This window comes from Gobio gobio (assembly GCF_949357685.1).
Source record: "Gobio gobio genome assembly, chromosome: 19".
Classification (NCBI taxonomy): Eukaryota; Metazoa; Chordata; class Actinopteri; order Cypriniformes; family Gobionidae; genus Gobio; species Gobio gobio.
This window is the reverse complement of record NC_137112.1, coordinates 17,306,406-17,327,002: the sequence shown is the minus strand read 5'-3', so window position 1 is coordinate 17,327,002 and position 20,597 is coordinate 17,306,406. Positions and strand designations below refer to the sequence as shown.

Sequence of the window (20,597 nt, the reverse complement as noted above, 5' to 3'; positions counted from 1 at the left end):
AGTTTACCATTACAGGGTGCTACCCTTTGGTCTATCTCTGGTTCCCTGCACGTTTACGAAGTGCATGGAAGCGGCGCTAACCCCGCTGAGACTTCGGGGAATGAGAATTCTCAACTATCTCGACGACTGGCTCATAATAGCTCAGTCAGAGATACAGTTATTAAACCACAGATCTTGGCTTCTCAACCATTTGAAATGCTTGGGCCTCAGAATCAATGTGGCAAAGAGCTCATTGTCTCCCACACAGAACGTTTAGTTTCTGGGAACAGTGTTAGACTCACTAGAGATAAATGCGCGACTGACGTCACAGCGCGCTCTCTGTTCGAAAACGAGCGGTTTCCCTCAGGTCCGGTGCATACACTCCTCTCAAACACTTTCAGAGGATGTTGGGTCTCATGGCCTCGGCGGCGCCAGTCCTCAGACTAGGTCTGTCTCGGGCCGATTACAAATCAAGGTAGACCACAGCTGTGTGTTGGCTCTGGCTCCTTGGAACTCCTGGGCACTGTTACGAAGTGGAAAGTTATCTCGACAGATGCATCCAACCTAGGTTGGGGAGCCCTTCACGAGGGCAGGCCAGTCTCCGGTCTCCAGTCTTTCGGAAAAGAGCCTTGACATAAACTGTCTAGAGATGGCGGTCACGCTATCGCTAAGAGCTTTCCTTCCGTACATAAAGCACCACCATGTCCTGATCCGAACGGACAGCAGGTCAGTGGTATCCTATATAAATCGCCAGGGCAATCCACAACTTTCCCGAACTCTGACCTTTCCCATGATCGCTATGGCAACATAGAACAAGCCGGTAACGAACTTCCGGTTTACGTTAGTCTGTAGATACTGCTATCAGCTAAACGCTTGATTGTATTATCAGGACTCAGGAGTAGACTTTTACAACAACGCCTCTGGTAAAATGATCACATCTCCCAGATGGTCGCATGGATCTGACTATCTTACAAGAACTGGTGATAGTACAGTTAAAGTGCCCCATCTGTCTACCTTAACGGAATGGGTAGACAATATGAAATTGTGGCCAGACGTTAGCTATGTGGATATCATTAACTATTTCGTCCTTAATGTTGTGGGATGTGTCTCCAATGTGTTTAGTTTAAGACAGCTCAGTGCGTGTGTGTAATCACAGTGAGCGCGTGCGCATGTCAGAGGTGAGCGCGCGCCCCTCTGTGTGAGTCCCCGCAGAGCAGCGGATGAGTGTGCTGTGAGAGTAATACGGTGACCGGTGCAGGTAGTTAGATATATGCAGTGTATTCCCGTGCAGCCAGAAAAATAAAGCATCTAAACGCTGCGGCAAGACGGGCTCTTTGTTTAGGGAGTTAACCCCGGGACGAGAACTTCCGGCCCTAGAGAAGACGGATCTCCCCTGTATCTCCCGATCCACGGTTAGGAGACAGAAGCAGGAAAGGTTAACATTAATGAGGGTGTTGATGGTGAGATACTAAGAAATTACAAGAGCACAGAGGCTTACAACTATCTACACAGCAACAAAATCGAAAAAATACTGTGTAAAAAATACGACGAGTTTATTTTCCTTAAGGCTGAGGTCGAGCGTAGTCAGAGCCTCAACAAGCCCAAACAACTTGCTTGGTTAATGACGAGGCCCATTGGTATCATCAAAACAGTCGGCTGTTCATGCATTGCAGGGCTAGGGAAATCTTGTAGCCATGCAGCAGCTGTCATTTGGAAGGTAACGTTAATGATGTTAGAGAGGTCTTGCTACACAATAAATCTGTAAATTATTGAAAACAATAAACATACACCTTGCAAAAATATATACAGTTGTACTGCAGTATTTTCTAAGTACAGAGCAGTTATACTGCAGCACAATAACATGTCCATGTCCAAAATATTGAATTTCTGCAATACTGTAGTGTGCAATGCATTTAATGTACAAACAGGTACAGGTGAAACTCGAAAAGTTTTAATATTGTGCAAATTTCAGTAATTCAACTTAAAAGGTTAAACTAATATATTATATAGACTCATTACATGCAAATAAAAATGTTAACAAATAAAGGCTTGAAATATCTCACTTTGCATGTGGTGAGTCTATATAATATAGTTTAAACTTTTAAGTTGAATTACTGAAATGAATTAACTTTTGCACAGTATTCTAATTTTTCGGTCGATGAAATGGTAAGAACAGGCATAAACTCTCTTCTGTGGATTTTTTAGCTTTAGGACTGCTAACCATTCTTGTGTTTTTGTCTCGTCGTTGGGCATTGAATGGAGTGCGTAGGGTGCTAGGCAACATGTCAAACGGGTCCGTTTATGTTGCAAGCAGGTACCATTCATAAAATCCTTAAGTTTTCTTGTGTTGTTTGTACACCCAACAACGGCACACGTTGAGCCACAAGGAGCCATTGCTTAATCTGTCTGTCAGCAGCATATGCGATCAGTTTCACTCGTTTGTACCGCCGCGAGTAACTGTTATCTCTGTGTGCTAAACCGGAACTGAGATACCGTCAACAGGAAGTATCGAGTGTCATGGCGACGCCCAATAAGACTTGCAGGAAAGTTGTGGATAAGATCTATTGGTCTACACACGATGGCAAAAAGAGTTCTAATATGGGCAGAGCACAACCTGAGCTCGCTGAGAGCGACTCATGTGCCAGGCATTCTGAATCTGGGTCCGGACATGCTGTCCAGGGGCAAAGTGTCCCCAGCAGAGTGGTCTCTTCACCCACAAATGATCCAGACAATTTGGGGCATGTTTGGCGAGGCAAAAGTGGATATTTTCGCCTCACAAGACAATTCTCAATGCCTAATATATTTCTCCAAGCACAAGGACGCGTTGGCCCACGAATGACCCAGCCTTCCTCTTTATGCTTTTCCCCCAATCTCAATGTTACCTCAGGTCATAGAGAGGATCAGGGAGAGCAAATGCGCTGTGCTTTTAATAGCCCTGCTCTGGAGAAATCAACCATGGTTCTCACTGCTAAGTCGAATGTCAGATACAGGCCCGTGGCCAATTCCGCTGAGGAGAGACCTCCTCATGCAGGCGAAACGGCAGATCTGGCATCCCTGTCCCGATCTATGGGCGCTTCATGTCTGGCCCATCAACGGGTACATGAGAACCTCTCTGAAAGTGTATTAAACACTATTTCTGAAGCTAGAGCCCCTGCGACCAGGCGGCTCTATTCAGGCAGATGGTCAGTCTTTTCGGACTGGTGTAAAGCACGAAGCCTGACCCCACATAATTGTGAAGTGTCAGAAATGCTCACTTTTTTACAAGAGCTACTGGACGCGGGTCATTCCCCCTCCAAGCTCAAAGTTTATGTGGCTGCCATAGCAGCGTACCACATTCAAGTGAATGGACTGTCACTGGGGAAGAACGATCTTATCGTGCGCTTCCTCAAAGGGGCTAGAAGGCTTCACCCACCTCGCCCGCCTTCAGTCCCTATATGGGACCTGTCCACGGTCCTGGATGCTATGAAAGGCTCAACATTCGAGCCTCTGCATTCGGGGAGCTTAAAGCTCCTATCACTCAAGACCGCTTTTCTGCTAGCAATCGCATCAGTTAAGCGAGTGGGTGATCTGCACGCGCTCTCAGTGAGCGCCTCTTGTCTGGAATTTGGGCCAAACGACTCTAAGGTCGTCCTCAAACCAAGACATGGATATGTACCTAAGGTGCTTTCAACTTCGTTCAGAGCACAGGTCATTTCACTTTCAGCACTCTCATCATTGTTAGATGAGGAAGATGCTAATTTGCTCTGTCCTGTCAGAGCGCTGAAAATATACATAGAGCATTCCACTGCTTTCAGGCAAACTGAACAGCTCTTTGTGTGCTTACAAAGCAGACCTTGTCACGATGGATAGTGGATGCTATCTCGCTGGCTTATGAGTCCAAAGATCTCAGCTGCCCTATAGGCATCAAAGCCCATTCTACTTGAGGCATGGCCTCTTCGTGGGCTTGGTCTACTGGCATTTCACTGAATGATATCTGTGCAGCGGCAGGCTGGGCCTCCCCGTCCACTTTTATCAGGTTTTATAATTTGGATGTTCCTGCCTTACAGGCTGGGCTTCTCGCTGTGTAATACATATTAACCCCTTACGGCCCGACAGTCTGGTCTGGGTTAAGTCATAAGCACATTCCTTACATGACTCGAATTGTCTGGTCATTCAATATTCTTATTGACCCGACTATGTCTGGTCTATACACACACATATATATATATATATATATATATATATATATATATATATATATATATATATATATATACATACTACACGTATCTTTGTGTGTTATTCTCATTAAATAGCCCGACTCAGGTCTGGCTCATATTGGGGACTTCTATGAATATCATATTTACGGGCCCACTTAGGTCGGCCTGGGTATGGTGTCTTTTTTGCGTTTTGCATTGGGTCCCCTAGCGTTTAGCTAAACGCAATACGAGAGTACTCTCGAAAGAGAACGCTTCGGTTACTTGCGTAACCTCGGTTCCTTGAGAAGAGGGAACGAGTATTGCGTTTGCTTGCCGTGCTTCGCTTGCTCTAGGGAGTCGCTTCAGTCAATTAACCTGGCGAACCTGGCGAGACAGGGTCTCTTATACCCTTGGCTATGCAAATTCTGCTGCCCCTTGTGGCGGGAATATTAGAGGGACCTGATTGGTCCTTCCCACCCAGCGGTCTCGCCATAGGTTCCTGCCGTTGCAGCGACACAGCCAATCAGCACGCAGCTGCACTGCGTTTTACATGGTATTTTTAGGATAAAAATGTGCTTCAAAATCTCGAGGAAAGGAAATTCCCCTAGCGTTTAGCTAAACGCAATACTCGTTCCCTCTTCTCAGGGAACCGAGGTTACGTAAGTAACTGAAGCGTTCCTGTGGCTCAATTTACCCCAGGCTAGGGGTAAGTTGATCTGAGTCAGTGGGTAATTTGCACCATCTGGGTGTAAGTAAACCATCTGATTGAATCTCAGTCAAGCCCATGTGAAAATGTAAAGGTAATTTAAGTCTTTTAAAAAAACCTTCAATAATCAAATTTCCTTTAACAATAGTCTTTTTCTTAAAGCTAACTTAATTTGAAATTTCAATATCTTTAATTGTTTGCATTTCTGAAACAATATGTTGAAAACCAAAGTTGTAACCTTCCCAAAACAGACTAAACAGAGTTTGTTGAGTAAAATTAATTACAAATTAAATTAAATAAAAACTGAATTAGAATGAATGAATAAATGTAATAGAAAATAATAAACATTTCAGTCAAAAGGTTCTTGGCATGGTAGTTTTTCTGCAATGTCAAACATGTTAGGCCATTAGGGAATACAGGTGAAAAGATATATGATTAAGCATCTTCTGGATCTTATCAGAGAAGGATTTGGTGCTGGTGCATGTACTTTTTTTAAAGAAAATTAGTTGTGTAACATTACATTGAAATTATACCAGTTTATACTTTAGAGATATACTACAGTGCCTTATGGTGGAGTAAGTTGAAACGCTGGCTCAATTTACCCCACAACATTTGGCTCACTTTGCCCCATAGCTGTAAACTGGGTAAACCCAGCCCGATCTCTCAGCGATTTGATTTCGCCCTGCAGCTCAGGCTGGAAACCTATATATTTTTCTATCCTGCTTCTGTTACAAATTTGCGGGGTTAACACAATGACGGATAGAGAAGCGACGGATCGTTGGTCTGATTGGTTGAAGTACTATCCAATTGCGTACAGAGTCATTTGAACTATGCCCGTTGATCGCACCTCTTGTGCAGTAGAAAATACAGAGTAGATTCCATCTTAAAAGATTTATCTTGGTCTGGTGATAGCCAGACAACCATAGCTGCCATTTTGGATAAAACTAGCTAGCTTACCAATTCAGGATAATATTTAACTAAATGATTTACATGGTTTTATACATTGCTAAATAACCAATATGGATCATAAGTATTTTAGACCTGGACAAATTTGCTTTGATGCAACAGCAATTACACCTGTTATGCAAAAATGTTACTTTGACAAGCCAAAAATAGTTTTTAAAGTAAATGTGTGCCTTCCACTCCTCCCATGTGCTTCTCATTTTCACAGTCTGGCAGAAATGATGGGTGGTTCCAAAATATATGGTCACATGACAATAAAGTGTGCAGTTGCCAAGATAAAGGGGGTGGGTCAACTTATCCACTGGCTCATCTTACCCCACTCTAAAGGTGCAAACTCGAATGCTCGAATTTCCAGTGGAAATCCACCAGTACCACTCAAATTATTACACATTATTACAAACTTACCATTGTGAATCAGGCTAAGGTAAGGAGACCATTTTAAACACTGACTGGTTGTGTACTTAAAATATTTATTTTTGATCATTTTTAACCAAAAAAAGTTTTGGACTGCAGCTTTAAATGCCAAAGACATTTAAACAACCAGTAGAAATGTGAACAGTGAGCAAAGAATAACTGGCATAAATAATTGTGTTTAGGTTTAGAAATATAAATAAATATCCCAGATTATAAAGTCCAAGCAATCCTGACAATGGGTGCCTGAAAATCATGCAGATGAAGATGAATTACAATTCACTCATTGAGGCCTTTACATTGAGACTATGATACTGCTGTCATGTCAAGTCTTCAACATGCATCTCTTGCATGTTGTGTCATGGGATTTTTCACCTCAGACCACTCTGACCACCTGTATTTCTGCGTGTAAAAATATACATGTATTAAAAACTTTAAACATTGAAATAACTCCCACCTCACTCACACACTCACACACACACACAACTTACTGTTTAATCAACAGTGGGTTCAGGCTACATTCAGAGGCATGCAAGGAGAAACAATATAGAGATAGATTAATGTGCAGAAAACCAAAGAATGGAAAAACATATGACTCAGCAAATGTTGGTTTATTAGCAATATGATGACATACAGGAGCAGAACTAGGCAGTCTTTTAGCTTCAGCATCAGCTGGGGCAATAGTCCGGTTTCTCACCAGAGTGTGAAGGACTGCAACAGAAAGATTGATGAATAGAACAAGTTAAAACTTGATGAGAAAAATATGGTGGAAAAAAATTACATTTACATTCATCTAGGGAAACAATGAGGACTGTCATTTAAACTACTTAATTCACCTTTAAATTGGAGCTGAAACTAAGTTTTGCAGTGTGAATAAATAATGCTCTATTACTCTAACATTTATAATAAAGTAATCATTGTTAAAATTATTGGACAATTATATGTTTGTAGTATATTACATAGTGTTCTAAATGGGTCTGCTGGGTGATGGTTTGATCTGTCTAAATCGGTTTGTTTTGCAGTCTCTATATTTGGAATGCAACCTGCGTGTGTTATTTTATGAAATACAATGCTGGCCAACCAAAGCTGAACAGTGGCATAAAACGCTGATTATATTGTATTTTCAATTTATATTCAGTTTCAAAAAAATCTAATATTTACTTATTATTATTCGTGACAAAATTTACACCTTAGGAATGATCTAAAAATTCTGATGTTTCACAATTATTCCATGGCTGATATTGTGCTTTTTGAGATTAATCAACAGCCAATATCCACAGGAGTTTTTACAGCTACCTTGAGTCAGTTTCAAAGTATGCTTCAAGCTTTAAGGCCCGGTGTGAACAGGCCTTTAGATGTTTTTCTCTTTATAAAAAATCTGGAAATTAATGCTGATTTGAAACACCTCAAAAGCCTGACAATCTTATGTTGTATACCCTCTCTTGTGACGCTTTCAGCTGCTGTCATGGCCTTCCCACTTATATTGTTGACCATTCCGTCTACTGTGGCTTCATGCTTCAGGAAAAATGGCAGCACCACATGCCTGTACAGAATCTGAGAACCATTCCAGGAGACTGGAGCCATACACCATAACAGGAACAGGCACTAAACACCAGCAAAGACAAGAAAAAGGGCAAGGGAGAGTGAGTAATGGGACCAATCAAGCTTCAGTATTCGGAGAAAGACAGAGGCCCCTATTTTAAATATCTAAGTACATGGTCAAAAGCTCACGACGCAAGTGCACTTAGGGCATGTCCGAATCAATTTTTGCTAGTTTAACAGCGGAAAAAAATGGTCTAAAAGGGTTGTCACTGTTCTCTTAATGAGTCATGGGTGTGTTTTGGGTGTAACGTGCAATTGACCATTCGCAAAGACCCGCCCCCTTTAGTTACTGTTGCTATGGCGCTCTCACACCACACACATGTTCTCACGTAGAGAAAATACGTCACGGAGCAAAGAGGACACTGACAACACGCCGAAAGACAGGACAGAGCAAGTTACTCAGCTTTGAAGTAAGTCTCAACTTTGAAATTGTATTTTTTTTAAAGAAATTTAAACAATAAATACCGTTTTGTGGCTCTTTAATGTGTCGTGATCGCTGTAGCGCCTCAGTTAAAGCTGCTTGTGAACGTTTCGGTTACTAACGTAACCTCGGTTCCCTAAGATGAGGGAACGAGTATTGCGTTTTGCTAAAACGCTATGGGGGGAATTCCTTTCCTCGAGATATTGAAGCAAATTTTTATCCAAAAATACCTTTTATACGCAGTGCAGCTGCACAACTCTCAGCAGGAAGCAGCTGCGTGCTGATTGGCTGTGCCGCTGCAACTGCAGCAACCTATAGCGAGACCGTGGGGCGGGACGGACCAATCAGGTCCTTCCAAATTCCCGCCACAAGGGGCAACAGAATTTGCATAGCCTAGGGTATATAAGACCCACTCTCGCAAGGTTAGTCAGGTTAATCGACTGAAGCGACTCCTGAGCAAGTGAGCAAGCACGGCAAGCAAAACGCAATACTCGTTCCCTCATCTTAGGGAACCAAGGTTATGTTAGTAACCGAAACGTTCCCTTACGAGAGTACTCTCGTATTGCGTTTTACTAAAACGCTATGGGGGACCAATGCAAAACGCCGTGCTTGCTTGACGGCTCTAAAGCCGACGACACCAAACCCAGGCCAACCTAGGTGGGCCCGTAGTATGATATCAATAATTCAGAATGAGCCAGACCTGAGTCGGGCCCTCATGAGAATGAACACGATATTCGTGCAATAAAAGTATAGACCAGACATAATCGGGTCAGGAATAATGAGTGGCCAGATACTTCGGGCCGTATAAGGAATATGCTTATGACTTAACAATATTCAACCCAGGCCGGACTTATCGAGCCTTAAGGGGTTAAATCTGTTCATACAGCAAGAAGCCCAACTTGTAAAGCCGGAACATCTAAATTATAGAATCTGATAAAAGTGGACGGGGAGGCCCAGCCTGCCGCCGCACAGATATCATTCAGAGAAATGCCAGTAGACCAAGCCCACGAAGAGGCCATGCCTCTAGTAGAATGGGCTTTAATGCCTAAGGGGCAACTGAGATCTTTAGACTCATAGGCCAGTGAGATAGCATCCACTATCCACCGTGACAGGGTCTGCTTTGTAACCGCGCACCCTCGGGTGCGGCCGCCAAAGCATACAAAGATCTGTTCAGTTTGCCTGTAAGCAGCGGAACGCTCTATGTATATTCTCAGCGCTCTGACAGGACAGAGCAAATTAGCATCTACTTCATCTGACTGTGATGAAAGTCCCGAAAGTGAAATGACCTGTGCTCTGAACGGAGTTGAAAGCACTTTAGGTACATATCCATGTCTTGGTTTGAGGACGACTTTGGAGTTGTTTGGCCCAAATTCCAGACACGAGGCGCTCACAGAGAGCGCGTGCAGATCACCCACTCGCTTAACTGATGCAATCGCTAGCAGAAAAGCGGTCTTTAGTGATAGGAGCTTAAAGCTCACAGAATGCAGAGGCTCAAATGCAGAGCTCTTCATGGCATCCAGGACCGTGGACAGGTCCCATATAGGGACTGAAGGGGGGCGAGGTGGGTGAAGCCTTCTAGCCCCTTTAAGGAAGCGAACAATGAGATCGCTCTTTCCTAGTGACAGTCCGTTCACTTGAATGTGATACGCTGCTATAGTAGCCACATAAACTTTGAGCGTGGAGGGGGAGCGACCCGCGTCCAGAAGCTCTTGTAAAAATGTAAGCACCTCTGACACTGCACAATCATGTGGGGTCAGACTTCGCGCTTTACACCAGTCTGAAAAGACTGACCATTTGCCTGAATAGAGCCGCCTAGTTGTGGGGGCTCTAGCTTCAGTAATAGTATTCATTACGCTTTCAGAAAGGTTCTCATGTACCCGTTGATGGGCCAAACATGAAGCGCCCATAGATCGGGACGGGGATGCCAGATCTGCCGTTCCGCCTGCATGAGGAGGTCTCTCCTCAGCGGGATCGGCCACGGAGCTGTATCTGACATCTGACTCAGCAGTGAGAACCAAGGTTGATTTCTCCAAAGCGGGGCTATTAAAAGCACAGCGCATTTGCTCTCCCTGATCCTCTCTATGACCTGAGGTAACATTGAGATTGGGGGAAACGCATAAAGAGGAAGGTTGGGCCATTCGTGGGCCAACGCATCCTCGTGCTTGGAGAAATATATTCGGCATTGAGCATTGTCTTGTGAGGCGAAAATATCCACTTTTGCCTCTCCAAACTTGCCCCAAATTATCTGAATTATATTTGGGTGAAGAGACCACTCTGCTGGGGACACTTTGCCCCTGGACAGCATGTCCGGACCCAAATTCAGAATGCCTGGCACGTGAGTTGCTCTCAGCGAGCTCAGATTGTGCTCTGCCCATATTAGGGCTTCTTCCGCCATTGAGTGCAGATCGATAGATCTCAGACCGCCTTGGCGATTTATATAGGCTACCACCGACCTGCTGTCCGTTCGGATCAGGACATGGTGGTATTTTATGTACGGAAGGAAAGCTCTTAGCGATATCGTGACCGCTTTCATCTCTAGACAGTTTATATGAAGGCTCTTCTCCGAGTCTGACCAGAGACCGGAGATCGGCCTGCCCTCGTGAAGGGCTCCCCAACCTAGGTTGGATGCATCTGTCGAGATAACTTTCCACTTCGTAACAGTGCCCAAACTCACGCCCGTCTTGTACCAGACGGGATTTTTCCAAGGAGCCAGAGCCAACACACAGCTGTGGTCTACCTTGATTTGCAATCGGCCCGAAAGCCATGCGTGAGCTGGAACGCGGCGATTCAGCCAGTGCTGTAGGGGGCGCATGTGCAACAGACCCAGTCTGAGAACTGGCGCCGCCGAGGCCATGAAACCCAACATCCTCTGAAAGTGTTTGAGAGGAATGTGTGCACCGGACCTGAGGGAAACCGCTCGGTTCCGAACAAAGAGTGCGCGCTGTGACGTCAGCCGCGCGCTCATCTGCAGTGAGTCCAATACTGTTCCCAGAAACAAAACTTTCTGTGTGGGAGACAATAAACTCTTTGCCACGTTGATTCTGAGTCCCAAGCATTGTAAATGGTTGAGAAGCCAAGATCTGTGGTTTAATAACTGTATCTCTGACTGAGCTATTATGAGCCAGTCGTCGGAGATAGTTGAGAATTCTCATTCCCCGAAGCCTCAGCGGGGTTAGCGCCGCTTCCATGCACTTTGTAAACGTGCGAGGGGCTAGAGATAGACCAAAAGGTAGCACCTTGTATTGGTATGCTTTCCCCTCGAAAGCGAATCTCAAGAATGGCCTGTGATGGGGGGCTATTTGTATGTGGAAATAGGCATCCTCTAGATCCACAGTGAAAAACCAATCTCCCGGGCGAATGTGCGCGAGGATTTGTTTCATTCTCAACATTCTGAACGGGCGCTTCATAAGGGCTTTGTTCAAATGTCTGAGATCTAGGATGGGTCTTAGACCACCGTCCTTTTTTGGTACAAGGAAGTAACGGCTGTAAAAGCCCGACTCGCTCTGTGAGGGGTGTACGGCTTCTACCGCTCCCTTTATTAACAGTTTTGATATCTCGGTTCGAAGCACGTGACTTTTGTCGCTTCTCACCGTTGTCTCTTCCACAGCGCGAAAGCGCGGTGGTCTGCGAGTAAACTGTAGCGAGTAACCTCATTCTATTATGTTCAACACCCATTTCGAAATGCCGGGAATGGCCCGCCAGGCCTCGGCCTTCGAAGCCAGGGGCTGAATTAATCTGTGGGGCGAGTCGCTGAGTAACAGGGACTCGGTGGCCCGATAACCTTGCGCTAAGTTGGCGCTTATGAGGGAATTGTTTCCCGCCGCCTGAGTGCAGGGGGCCGGGGGACATAGAGTATTGGTGCTTGTGTACAGGCGAGCGCGCTTGAGTGCGGGCTCGTTGACTGTGAGAATAATGTTTCCAGCCACCTGAGTGCAGGGGGCTGGGGAACATGGGGGAGTGCTTGAGTGTAGGGGTACATGCTTTAATGCTGGCACACTGCCTACAGAGAAAAAGCTCTTTTTGTGACTCATATGGGTCGCCGTGAAAACGGCATTTGTGTACAGGCGAGCACACTTGCTTGCGGGCTCGTTGGCTGTGAATGTGGCGTTCCCAGCCGCCTTGAAGGGAGCTGGGGAACGTTTTAGAAGAGAGCGAGGCGGTGCACCGGCCGAAGCGGGCACTATCCGCCTTCTCTTCATACCTCTGGCTAGGACGGCTTCGGAGGCTCAGGTTTCGACACATTGCTGGGTCGTGGACCTCGCCGCTCCGGCGGTCTGCTGCGGCTCGTAGAGCGGGAACGCTGACCGGGCTTGGAAGCCGCGTGAGGCTGGCGAGCTGAAGGCGGCGCCTTGGTGGGCTGGGCTGGTCCAGCTTTAGCTTGGTCCAGCTTTAGCTTTAGCTGGAACGCTTGGGCAGGAAATGTCGCATTGCCTGCGAAGCCTTCTGTGCCTCAGTGAAGTGCTCCGTGAACCCAACCACGGCGGAACCAAACAATCCTGAAGGCGAAATGGGCGCGTCCAGGAAAGCGGTCTTGTCCGTGTCCTTCATCTCCGTTAAGTTAAGCCACAAATGGCGCTCCAACACCATCAGGCTGGCCATGCATCTGCCGATCGCCTGAGCATCGGCCTTGGTGGCGCGCAGGGCCAAGTCAGTGGCGCCGCGCAGATCCTTCAGAGCCTCGTTATCAGGAACAGACTCGTCCAGGGAACGGAGGAGTTTGGCCTGGAAGACTTGAAGCACCGCCATGGAGTGTAGCGCTGACGCCGCCTGGCCGGCGGAGGCGAATGCTCGACCGGCGAGGCTGGACGTAGTGCGGCAGGCTTTGGGAGGGTGCACAGCCTTTGACTGCCATCCTCTGGCGGAGGGCGGGCAAAGGTGTGCAGCGACAGCTTCCTCGAGGGGAGGAAGGGATTGATATCCTTTTTTCTGAGCGCCATCGACTACCGAGAGCGCTGGAGAAAAAGAGGATTTGGCGCAAGAAGAAAATGCCGCCTTCCACGATTTTGTTAGCTCCTCGTGGACTTCTGGAAAGAAGGGAGCGGGTCTTTGAGCGGTCGGTTGACGGCAGTTCTCGAAATACCACTCATCCAGTCGGCTTCTCGTGGGCTCCTCGGGCTGAGACCAGTCAATGCCGAGGTCGTCCACGGCCTTGGTGAGCAAGCGCATAAGCTCAGCGTCGACTGAGGTTATGACGCCGCTAGCCGTCCGCATCGAAGTGGCGTGCTCCGAGGCGGCGCCCGACCACCTGCTCCCGGATGCAGCAAGGGAAAGGCTGTCATCCTCTTCCTCCTCCGGTCCGCCGAACGAAACAGCAGCAGCCGCCATGCGAGGGGAGCTGTGCTGCTCGTCGACGAACAACACGGGCGATGGCGAGGCACGCGGGGACATGCCCGGCGTGTGCTCGTCAGAGCGCTCCGGTGGCCTCTGGTCGTGACGTTTTTTCTTCCGTGGCTCTAGAGGCTGGGAGCACGGGACGGGATCCGAGTCGAAGCTGGCGAGCCGAGCCCGAAGGGTCTGCAGCGCCAGCTCGTCGCACTGAGTGCAGCCTGCGTGTGGTCTCGTCCGAGACATGACACGCAGATGATGTGGCGATCCTCGTCCGCGATGAAACCTCTGCACGAGGCGCAGGAACGAGACATTTGCAACAACGTCTCGGCTCTTTTTGAATTTGAAAAACAGAAGGTATGAAAGGATATGGTGCCGGATGGCGCAGCTGGAAGGCAGGCTGAAGGCGGAGAATCCGACGTCCTCAGGCTGCGTGTTCCGCTGGGTGCGTGTCGACGGCAGGCTTCGATCCGGAGCTCAACGATTGCAAGTCGCTGAAGAAGAATTAATCTGACTAACCTTGCGAGGGTGGGTCTTATATACCCTAGGCTATGCAAATTCTGTTGCCCCTTGTGGCGGGAATTTGGAAGGACCTGATTGGTCCGTCCCGCCCCACGGTCTCGCTATAGGTTGCTGCAGTTGCAGCGGCACAGCCAATCAGCACGCAGCTGCTTCCTGCTGAGAGTTGTGCAGCTGCACTGCGTATAAAAGGTATTTTTGGATAAAAATTTGCTTCAATATCTTGAGGAAAGGAATTCCCCCCATAGCGTTTTAGCAAAACGCAATACGAGAGTACTCTCGTAAGGGAACTGATCATCTCTTCCTTGTAGTTCATTGATAAGCATGAAATGAACATGAATGAACACTAAAAGAAATGTTTCAACCACGGAAAGACGTCAGTAGACACTGTTTTTCCAAGTTCAAGTCCACCAAAGTTAATCTACTAACTCTCCTGACTGCTTTGTCGGACAAAACGGCAGATTAGGCGATGTGATTGGTAAGATCGCCTGTCAGTCAAACTTGTGGCGAAGGGTGAATTGACCAAATCAGAGTCTCCTCGCCCATTCCCTTTAAAAGCCAGTTGCGCTTGCACCATGGTGGATTCGCTATTTACAAGGCGGAATATAGACACCCTCAACCTGACAAGTCAGTTTAAACAACTGTGTATTGCCACGATTGGTTAAATAAGTAGCCAATTTAATTCGTAATTACTGCAAATAGGTAATTCTGATACATGCAATGACTATCCATTATGACATAGTGTTCTGCTGCATGTCCCTGTAATAAGCAGAGTGTACATGCGTTGTGTACCCGCCCAGAGGCGCATATTACTAACGCGCTCTTTAAATAACACAAAAAATACTGCGCTATTGACTTTAGACCAGGTTTCAGTAGGTCAATGCCGCAGTCGTTTTCAGTTGCCTCGAAATAGCAACAATAAGTCTGAACACACCTGGTTGGGCGCAAATGCATTTTCTATTTAAACAACGTGGCACAGGACATGAAAATGATAACTGTGTCAGGCTGAAACTAGCAAAAAACTCTTGTGTCGCACCTGGCGCCGCATTGCCCTGGTTGTATGATAGGGCCCAAGTCAGAAACTGTGAAACGTATCGAAAGGGAACTATAACGATGAACGTATTAGCGTCCACACCATCGGACGATATCATTCTGTTTATTTACATGTAATTTTTGCATTTAGCAGACACTTTTATCCAAAGTGACTTACAAAAGAGGAACAAAGCATTCATCAAAGAGCCAACAGTTGTAGTACACAATGCCAGGTTTATTAGACGGCTAGATGGAAACCAGAAGAGAAGAAATGCAGAGAATTTATTTTTTAATAACTGTGTGTATGCATTGGTTTAAGAGTGTGGGGTCATTATTCTAAGCACTCGTTTTTGAAGGCCGCACGGTATATTAAAAACATTTAAAAACCATACTATAGCTTAGTGCTGTTGTGAATTCACAAAGGCTGCGATTCAATCAAATAAACGCACTGATCAGGCAAAACATTATAACCTAATATTGTGTTGCTCCTTTTTGCTGCAAAAACAGCGCTGACCCGTAGAGGCATGGACACCACTAGACCCCTGAAGGTGTGCTGTGGTATCTGGCACCAATATGTTAGTAGAATATCCTTTAAGTCCTGTAAGATGCGAGGTGGGGCGTCCATGGATCAGACTTGTTTGTTCAGCACATCCCACACAGATGCTCGATTGGATTGAGATCTGGGGAATTTCGGAGGCCAAATCAACACCTCAAACTCGTGCTCCTCAAACCATTCCTGAACTATTTTTGCTTTGTGGCAGGGTGCATTATTCTGCTGAAAAAGGCCACAGCCACCAGGGAACACCGTTTCCATGAAAGAGTGTACATGGTCTGCAACAATGCTTAGGTAGGTGATACGTGTCAAAGTAACATCCACATGGATGGCAAGACCCAAAGTTTCCCATCAGAACATTGCCCAAAGCCTCACACTGCTTCCACCGGCTCGCCTTCTTCCCATAGTGCATCCTGGTGCCATGTATTCCCCAGGTAAGTGACGCACACGAACCCGGCCATCCATGTGATGTAAAAGAAAACGTGATTCATCAGACCAGCCCGCCTTCTTCCATTTCTCCGTGGTCCAGTTCTGGTGCTCACGTGCCCACAGTTGGTGCTTTCGGCGGAGGACAGGGGTCAGCATGGGCACCCTGACTGGTCTGCGGCTATACAGCCCCATACACAACAAACTGCGATGCACTGTGTATTCTGACACCTTCAGAACCAGCATTAACTTCTTGAGCAATTTGAGCTACAGTAGCTCGCCTGTTTGATCGCACCAGCCTTCGTTCCTCACGTGCATCAATGATCCTTTGCCGCTCATGACTCTGTCGCCGGTTCACCACTGTTCATTCCTTGGACCACTTTTGATAGATACTGACCACTGCAGACTGGGAACACCCCACAAGGGCTGCAGTTTTGGAGATGCTCTGACCCAGTCATCTATCCATCACAATTGGCCATTGTCAAACTCGCTCAAATACTTACGCTTGCCCATTTTTCCTGCTTCTAACACATCAAATTTGAGGATGAAATGTTCACTTGCTGCCTAATATATCCCACCCACTAACAGGTGCTGTGATAAAGAGATAATCAGTGTTATTCAGTTCACCTGTCAGTAGTCATAATGTTATGCCTGATCAGTGTATATGCCCTGCGGCTGTGGGTTTAATATTTATTTACACATATTTACGTGACGGTTATGTGCGTCTCAGAGCGGCTTCGTTCTGCTCCACATTAACTGTTATCATTTACATGCATGGAGCACGTCTCAAATTCCATCACTGCATATGCTATGAGTTTGGGTCACTTATAAAGTTCATCTGGGAACGTGCGCCATTTAATCAGATTTGTAAGGTAAATTATTTATTTATAAATTATAAATATAAGTTATTTATAAACCTACACCAACACTGGAGAATACATCAATATGTTTCTAAATATACACTGTAAAGCGTGATTTCAAAATAAAAGTTTAAAACCCTCGCTCTTAGTTTGCATGGTTTGATGTCCACATATTCTTGTTTAAGAAATTACAGTGGCTGTAGTATTTCTATTGCAAAGAATTTGCCAAATAATAAAGATTAAGAGAACATTTTCATTAAATGACCTTTGGCCAATATTGAACAAGGATTTGATCTGCTGTAAAGTGGAACAACAACAATCACCAGGCCGCTGGCGCCCTCTGCAGGCATTTGTTATAATACTGTACATAATAATGTACATAGGATGATTGTTTATAATTATATTATGTATTTTAACTGTGTTGTTCTATAAAACATTAGATTACTTGTTCTTTTAGTAATTTTAATGGCTATTGTTTGCTAATATTTATTTTTATTGTCACAAAAAAATATCCGATAATCATTAGTAAATTCGAGTCTGAGGACGTGAACAGCCCCGGGTTGCCATCTTGTAATTACGGTTATGACATGGCGTAAACGCAGCATAAGCTCATTGTTTTGGTTCAGGAGGAACTGTAAAAGAGTTCTGTCTGTCTACGTCTACAACTCTGCATAGCCTTATGAAACACGCTGATGACGTGTGATGTCTGAGCAAGCAGAGTGCACAGAGGTATGGAAATGCATATGTTAACAGTCAGGTAGGACATCGTATCATTTTGCATTCAAACATTTTTTTGGTTTGGTCGTGAGACTTCCACATAAGATATATGTACATGTTTTAAAGTTTAGACCACTTCTATTATTGATTGCTATCAGGATGTGAAGAAAATTTCAACCAGTTTAACGAAAAACATGTCATACCTTTAAAGGGGCTATATGCGTTTTTCTGAAATTTAAACTCGCGACTGACACCTGTGGCCAAAAAACAGAACTGCTCTTATTTTCTGCTAGCTCTCGCAGCGGTGGTGACGTCACATCCGCAGACAGCGCGGGAAAAAAACGACCCGCCAGAAAATAGGAAAAATAGGATACAGGCTTATAGGTGCACCCACTGTGAGCGGACAAGGTGTCAGTATGCTCATCAGGAGATGTTTGAGTCATAAATGGTAAAATAAAAAGGCTATTGTTACGTTTATTTTGGGGAAAAAGTTGCATATAGCCCCTTTAACACTGACTGTAACAGATAATTCCACTAAAAATATATATTTTTTAAAACATTATTTGATTATATTTGATTGATCATAAAAACAATGTTACAACTGCTAAAACCAAACGTATGCCCTTGACCACTATGGAAAACTGCCATATCTGTCTAAAGACCAACAACAGAGCTGTTCTAAATTACAAACAACTATTTAACCTCTTAGATGGGCATGACAAAGGAAGGCAGAAGTCTTAGTGCCAGTTAGCAGGAAAAAGCTGGTAATAATTGATCCTCTTAAATCGGATATTAGTCAGAGAAAGCATCTGCCATTGTTCTACCAACCTTGCATACATAGTAGAAGGGAAACCAGTAGAGAAAGATGTCAGAGAAGAATTCACCCACACTGAAGATGCCATAGATTACCCAATACGTCAGCCATTGTGTGTCATCCTCCTTATCAGGACTTTCTATGGCTTTGATACTAAACAATGTAAATAGAAAAAGAATCTGAAAGATAAGCCAGTTAAGTACTGCAACAAAACTCAAAGACATAAAAAAATCAATCAGTTTAGGTTAAGACAATGATTTATGAAAAATCTTAAAAGCACATAACTCACGAGAAATATGCAGGATAAACAAAACCAATCAGATTACAGAGCAAAGAAGCGCCATATCCAAATAATAAATATGCTCCGGTCACACCTGCAGCACCTGTTGGGAGAAAAACCATAATGTCCTTCTAAAACAACTGAATTATGTATGTCTTTAATGTGTAAACTGCAGAATGACAAACATTTGCTGTAACTAAGAAGCTAATCATGGGCAACTGTCTTTGACTGTGCCATCAAATATAATCTTTAACTCTCTACCGTTCAATGTAAACAGCTTTTGGAACAGAACCATTAAATGTTCTATATAATTCACAGTTCTATATAATCTATTTATATGCTGAGGGATGAAGGTGGAATCCCAGAAGCCTACTGTGTGTTTTGGGAAGGTGTAGGCTATGCTTTGCGAAGAAATTTGCCCACAGGCGTTAGAGATAGCCTATACAGACAGTAGCCTACGTCAGACAAAATCTTCATTCGGGGAAGTTCTCATTTAGAAAAAAATTAAATAAAATACATAATGTTGTTTTATTTTATTTATTAAAATGCAAAAAAAGTTTTCTTTCAATGAAAACAAAAGGAAACAACTGCGTGTAGGCTATTAGGCTATCACACATATTGTGTGTGATAACATGTAGGCTACACGGGCAATATTCGACAATATGCTATATGCATTATAAAATATGCATGGTCTATGTATTATTGAAGCAGTTTTAGCAAATGTTTTTGTCATTTTACACTATAACAGCTTCGACTGACCCGTGTCCACCTGTTACAGCACTACCGATGTGAGTAGGCTACGGCTCATTGGCAAAACACTTTCTATAAAACATGAAAAGATAAAATTATGACTTACCGAGCGCTAAGTAACGTTTCTTGATGCCTGTTTTTTCTTCGATTTTATTGAGACAGTCAGTGACTAAATTCTTCTCGTTCAAAAATGCCTCAATGCGGTCCTTTATCTTGGTAAATATGGCAAACATTGTGACTTAAATGGAAAGTGTAACGTTATGCAACTAAAGACAGGTGTATGATTGAGAACATGAACTGTATTTGGCCCTCTCTAGATAGTTTTGCTGACTGAACAGACAATCCGCTTACTGTCAGACTAGTGCCAAGTGACGAGTCTGTGGGGAGGATCATCAAGGCTCCTGACTGACAGCAAGGAGACCAATTACGTGTGATAGGGGAGAGCGGGGTTAGTTAACACTAACACACATGGTTTAAAATTTCCCACACATGCCAGGATGACGAAACTTTGTGTATTTACTTAATATAATTTATGATGGGCATATCGCGTTTAAATAGTGTCAAGTCTCAGTATCGCGCGGATACGCTCCCTCGCTCGGATAATGTTCTGTGCGCTCAAATATCATGTGCGCGCGTCTTTGTTTTATGTGCACGAGATTTGACACTATTTAAGCGCACTATTTGGGCAGCATATATCTGCTGCAAATGCGACCGTATTCCCCTCTGTCTGAAACACACATGCATATAACATGTTGTATATAAGTAGTTCACATGATAAATGTAACATTTAAAAGTTAAGATATGCTTCTAGTTTTAATAATTTAAACATGTCTTTGAAGTTTGGGCAAAAACTTCTGGCAGTGTTGTGTTTTCGTGTATTTATTTTTTTTCACAGCGCTGGATGTCATATGAAATTTACATTTACGCATTTGGCAGACGCTTTTATCCAAAGTACCCATATTACAGGGACAATCCCCCTTGAGCAACATGGAATAAAGTGCCTGGCTCAAGGACACACTGGTGGCGACTGCTGGGATCGAACCAGCAACCTTCTGCATATC

General features: G+C 44.7%; 1 protein-coding gene across 1 annotated transcript; it reads right to left on the bottom strand.

Moving 5' to 3' along the window:
• Positions 1–5,037: 5,037 nt before the first annotated feature.
• On the bottom strand, positions 5,038–19,888 carry reep6 (receptor accessory protein 6). The gene is made up of 7 exons (XM_079844199.1): positions 19,643–19,888; positions 18,796–18,889; positions 18,521–18,659; positions 7,674–7,842; positions 6,872–6,948; positions 6,729–6,752; positions 5,038–6,639 (listed from the first exon to the last, which is right to left on the bottom strand). The coding sequence occupies exons 1-6, from the start codon at positions 19,767–19,769 to the stop codon at positions 6,732–6,734; spliced, it is 627 nt and encodes a 208-aa protein (XP_079700325.1). The 5' UTR covers positions 19,770–19,888; the 3' UTR covers positions 5,038–6,639; positions 6,729–6,731.
• Positions 19,889–20,597: the final 709 nt, after the last annotated feature.